The sequence below is a fragment of the Opisthorchis viverrini genome (assembly GCF_000715545.1).
Source record: "Opisthorchis viverrini unplaced genomic scaffold opera_v5_1, whole genome shotgun sequence".
Taxonomy (NCBI): domain Eukaryota; kingdom Metazoa; phylum Platyhelminthes; class Trematoda; order Opisthorchiida; family Opisthorchiidae; genus Opisthorchis; species Opisthorchis viverrini.
In genome coordinates this window covers 3834536-3840181 of record NW_008751657.1, presented here as the reverse complement: position 1 = coordinate 3840181, position 5646 = coordinate 3834536, and the positions used below count along the sequence as shown (strand labels likewise).

The following is a 5646-nucleotide window of genomic DNA, read 5'->3' as shown; positions in this document are numbered from 1 at the left end:
TTAGAGGCGGGAGCTGCTAAATTGGTGCGTAAATATGCCACTGTCAGTGGACTGCCAAGCGGGGGGATCGGGAAGGGAGCTATGCATTAAAGGAAATAGACTGGATGTACGAGGACCATCGAGGGCGCGACTGGGTCATGTCTAACAATGTCTCCAATCACTGATGTGGCCTTTCTCGGGGTCCCCATCCAGGAAGACAGCAATGATTACCGCAGCTGAGTTTGCTGGTAATATCTTTCATACTTCACTGCCAAGTCATTGTTTGGCCGCCTCTGGCTCGTTTCTACCCTTCACGTGGTTGTGCGAAAAAACCCTTCGAGGAAGTCGGTCGCCTGGCATACGTAGCACGTGGCCAAGCCATCGCAATCGATGCAGTGTGATCAGTTCACCTATCGAGGGTGAGCGCGTAACGAAGCGGTAATGAAGCTGGCATTTGGTTACGAATTCTATTCACTACAACGGCAGATCAGACATACCAGGCTAAGGTAGTTGGGACATGTATTAGTCAGCCGCGATCACCGTATACCTGATAAAGTGTTGTTTCCTGTTTCAAATGCTTGTTGGTGAAAGGTTCGTGGAGGAGAGGCCGTAACATGACAATGGAAAAAATAAAAGCAGCTCCGTGAGTTGGGACGCACGTGGTCCTGCTTGCATGGGGTTGGAAATCCTGCAGGACACGGCACACAGCTGATCATAGTGGGGTGCCAGCTGCCATTTCCTATCTGGGCTGCCTAGGTTTATGTTAGCAAAGGATGCTGAGTTACTCCCTCCAATGACAACCTAATTCAACACGATGCTCGACTGTTTTTTCTGATTTTCGAAGGTTTAGACATTATTCTTGGTCGTTCCCCCACTTGATGTATGGCTTCATCTTACTGGGACGAATTTCATCTCCACGCATCAGTGAGTCCGGAAGCTAATATGGTCCTGTTAGTGACATGTAGGTTCCTTCTCAGATGTTTACGACACGGCACCGACTGGAAGCCTTTCATATATATTCGGAATCCATACTTAATTAGTGGGGATCTCGCATACCATGATCAAACAGTTCGCTTTGCAAAGTCGTATGATAAATGAGACTGGAAGTCCTGAGAAAGTCAAGGAACTCTACGTTGACCTCAAACTAATAATCAACAGGGGATATCCATTAGTCCGGAAATATAGCAAAAGTAATCCTTGGTGGACCTGCAGCCTCATTATCAGATATTACATAGCCTCAATGAGCCGCGCTAGTTCCACTTTTGCAGACCAAATCACGTGTGCTATACGAAAGGCTGTATCAAATTTCTCGATAGCTTGTCTAGAGACAAGAGCGGAAAGCATCTGAAATTTTCGTTCAGTAGTACCAGAGGATGTATCTGTTCGCCAGGATACAAGTTGGAACTGCCCTCGGGCAAATGCGATATCAAACAGAGTTTTGGGAGGCCTTTGGATAGGACAGTGCAGCCTGAGACATAGACGTGATTGGGAAGTGAGTCAATGGTAATTGGCCAAAATTAGTAGAGTAGTGACAGAATAAATATACATTCATCTGTGGTTGTTGGGGGTGAACGCAAGGTTTTCATATGTTAATTTAAGGCAGTTGTTACCACATTTATCTGAGATTTTTGGATTTTTTGGTAGTTGTTCAACTAGGATGCACACCCCTGCGTTTCGGGCTTTGTGGGGGCATCGATGATTGTTCCATAATCCACTCGTCCTATCCAGTTCTTTGCTTGTCGGAATTCGGTTGCGTGTGAACGACAAACCGGAAGAGTTTGCCATGACACGAGCATTCGATGAACGGGCAAGCCGTTCATAAGCCTCATTATGTAAAAGTTTTTAGAGGAATAGTCAAGATCTGACCTGCTATATCGGCTAGTTCTGATCTGAACGACACTTGGTTTGAAGGTACAACGCGCACCAAGTGGGGGTAAGCAGGTCACGGTTTCTGTCATGTGCCCTTAGTCGTAAACACAAAATTCAAGTCAGAGCGCACGTTAGCTCCGCGAACTCTCATTATTTCCTCGAGTGGTTGTGCGATGGAGTGTAAGTAATGAGGCCATTTATATGTGAATTGTTAGCTGACCATTGAGCACTGGCAGTAGATCACAATCGCTTACGACTTCACCCTTTCGACAAAACTCGTCATTGTTTAGAGTGATTGATGAACCAGAACCCTTTGACCTGACACTAGTTCCTCACATCACTGTGAGTTGGACGGTGTTCTTGCGCAAGAATCACATTCGATACGTTTGGTTGTGTCTTCATGGTGGTCACAAGGCCACTTTTCGTAAAGGTTAGTTTGTTGGAATAAGCTCGCATAGCCCCATGGCAAGAAAGAGATCCTGAAACAGCGCCTTGGGTGATTTTGGCTTTCATGCCACTTCTCTAGCGGTCGTGGGCTTGTCGCGACGGTGTTTGTGGTTACGGCAGAATAAAAGCAACACGCGTGATGTCGTTTCCTTTTTGGTGCATATTAGGTTCCCTGTCTAGGCTAGGGCAACCTGGCAGTATCCTAGCCCTCATATTTCATTCTGGTGGCATGGCAGTTAGGGTCGAAAGGGTTCTACATTTGAATATTTTTTTGTGTATTAGGTGCAAATCACATCACTCGGTTTCATGTACTCCAGAGATCATATTTCTATTGGTTCGCAGGCAGTATCAGGTGTATTATATGGTGTACTTTAACTACTGTTAATTAGCGCCAGTAGTCATAATACACAGCAAAAACGTGAAGCACCTCAGTGAGGAGCAAAATCCCGTAAATTACAGTTCCCATCCAAGAAACAGTTCTCCCCTTTGTGACGCCACCATCCATTCTTGGAGGGTGAAGTCTTGAAGTCTATGAACTCAGTTGTTTCTTCATTGTTTTATACCTCATAAGCTTACTAGAGCAACCTGGTATTACTATTTCGATATCCTAGCCTTCGCAGAAATGTACCATGGTTTCAGTAGCTTCTTTCCCTGTTTCGTTAGTTAGTTAGACGGATACCACTTAGCGGATTTAGTGAACTTTATCGAGGATGATCTTGTGCACCAGCGTTCGAAGTAGTTACATGTGCCACTTTCGACTGCTTGAAGTAAGGCGCATGCCGTTGGTGAGTACCAGTTGCAACCACTCGCACGTACCGTTGGAGCTCTCACATGCTCATCACTATGGATGAAAACGGTGTGGTTTCTGTAAAATGTAAATATCCTGTAACCTTGTATTTTCTACAGGAAAATACGGGCGCATACGATGTGTGGAGCCCTGGTGGAGATTTGGATGTCGGATACGGGATAACAAGAAAAAGACACTTATCAGGGTCGAAATGGAAATTATTTGCAGAAGCCGGTAAATGAGCATGCAGTACACAGCAGCAATGGTATGAACGTTGTAGTGGCCAACAAAAGCGAACGCGAAAGACGGGAGTCACTTTCCTATTGGTGCATACTTACCGAATACTGGACCAACGTAACTTGTCAAAAGCTTGTGATTTTCGAGTGAAACGTGATTCTGTGGCTGCGAATATGAACTCCTAAGAGTGCATCACATTTTGCGTTGGAACTCTCTGCCATTTTAGGTCATATATACAGCTACATCGTCGGGGTTTAAAGTGATGCTAGGCGACACTGGCGTCACTGACAGGAATGCTTTGGAATAGCTTTACGTCATATCTGGTTTGGCCAAAATATTTTCAGATGCCGCGACCTCCGTCCTATCAATGGGGTCAGTGACTTCATTTAGAAATTTAGCACCAGTGTATATTAGTGGTGTATTGCTGTCTGTGATGATGACGATCCATCTCTTCTGTTGCTTCCGAAGTTTCTGTTGTCTACTGTAGCTGCCGACTAGGGTTTTCGTGGAGGTCAACGTTTTGTTGTTGCGTGCTCTTCACTCCTTTCTTCTGTATTCTGATATCCGTTGGAACGTTATTTCTTCGTGATACACTTCGAGGTACAATTGTGCGTGTCCGTTTATCTCATCTGGATAGGCACTTAGACACTCTTGCTCTTGGTCTACTTCAGTAGAGTTGAACTGCCCTCTTCGTTTAAGTGGCCACGTATATTCGACACCTTCCCACGGCAGTCCTGTTGTCGGCCGATTTTCCTCTCGAATCACATTTCCTCTTTCAGGGTTCCGTCGCGGTTTGCCCAGCTAGTTCAGACGGTCTATAACACATTCCTTTCCTAAATATATTTTACGTTAAGTGTATTTACTGGGTTTGTCCTAACCTAGTCTTTTTCAGTTTTTCTGATCAGTCGTTGTTATTTTATACCACATGGAAGAACCATTTTGAGCGTATATCTATTGTAGCGGAGTGTTTGCCGTTTCTGTAAACTAGGACTGCTAAGATGTTGCGGCTTACCTGGGATGGACGAACTCCATCCCAACCCATCCCCACTCTAAGAGACGGATTGATCGACTTGCACGTGATTTTCAACCCTCAAGTTTTGTGTCCAAATCCAGCCAACAACAGACCTTCAGTTTTCGCTATTTTGCCAAATGTGGTTGAAATATTTGTCGCTAATGACTTGCTGCGTCATAATTTCATTACGGCATAATTTCGGAAATAGTTTATACTATAGGTCTGGTTTCTACTCAGGCAGGTGCGTTGCTAACTCGAAGCCCAGTTTCTGTGTTTAGTGTCACGTTTTTCTGCGCGGATCGGGTTTCTAGCTTTGTGGAATTCCTGAATGCACACCATGCACCACTCCACAATCCGCCTTATCAACTACCAACCGCTGACACTGTTCTACAACCCTAAGTAATTCCAGTTCAACAATGTCGATGTGATATAGTGACTGGGAACGACTTGTTTGTCTGGGCACAACACAGAATGGTGGAGGATATCTGTGCCTGTGTATTATTACAGCGTTTCGGTGTAGTGTCCTTATACTATCACCTGGGCTCTTTCTGCCAACCAGTCATTAACATAAGTAAATCACGTTTAAATCAGTTACATATCAAAACACACTACGAAGGGTTTCCGTTTGTTCTTAATCAGCTATTTTGACGCAGATCACGCTATCAGTAATGACCGGCTTGAGATGTAAGTTGCCTCCGAGAATAAGTTGCCGGTGCAAGATGATCATTTACCACATTTAGAACGACTCATTATGAGCCTCTGTAAACACGGAACATTGGATATTCCCATGCGATATATGGAAGTGTCAACAACAATGCGGGATACGTAAAATGTCAACCCAGAGACAACCATATTTCCCTGTGACAATTCTAGACTCCAAGTGACATCTGATGCAATATGCTTATAAAGAAGAGGAAGGTGAAAGCATATTCTTACCCCCGGTTGATAGGGAAATTGTGTGAATGTCTGTGGAAAAGGAAATGAAAGGCTTGACGTTTGCGTCCAAATGGGATACCGTGTGGACATGGAGTCTAACAACCATCCTCTCAAGGAGGAGGCATAAACTCATAGCGAGAGCGAATGCGGGCTGCAACGTGAAGTATTTACACGGGCCTATTGAAGTCGGCTCGTTTTTTAAGGTGAATAGGATTTCTCGTAAGAATGTTTGCTATTTTCTTAAGACCTACAGTGATCCAGATGGATCCGGACCGTCATGAAAAGACTAGATCTTACGGTGGCGTGACGATTTGTGTACCTCTGCGACCTATTGAGCTTTACTGGGGAATGTTACTGTTATACAAGGTTGGTCGATGGC

The 5646-nt window shown here is 44.7% G+C and overlaps 1 protein-coding gene across 1 annotated transcript; it reads right to left on the bottom strand.

Moving 5' to 3' along the window:
* Positions 1-255: 255 nt before the first annotated feature.
* On the bottom strand, positions 256-5373 carry T265_00060 (hypothetical protein; the record flags this gene model as incomplete). Its single annotated transcript, XM_009163717.1, has 2 exons — positions 256-446; positions 5268-5373. The coding sequence occupies 2 exons, from the start codon at positions 5371-5373 to the stop codon at positions 256-258; spliced, it is 297 nt and encodes a 98-aa protein (XP_009161981.1).
* Between the last annotated feature and the right edge of the window lie 273 nt (positions 5374-5646).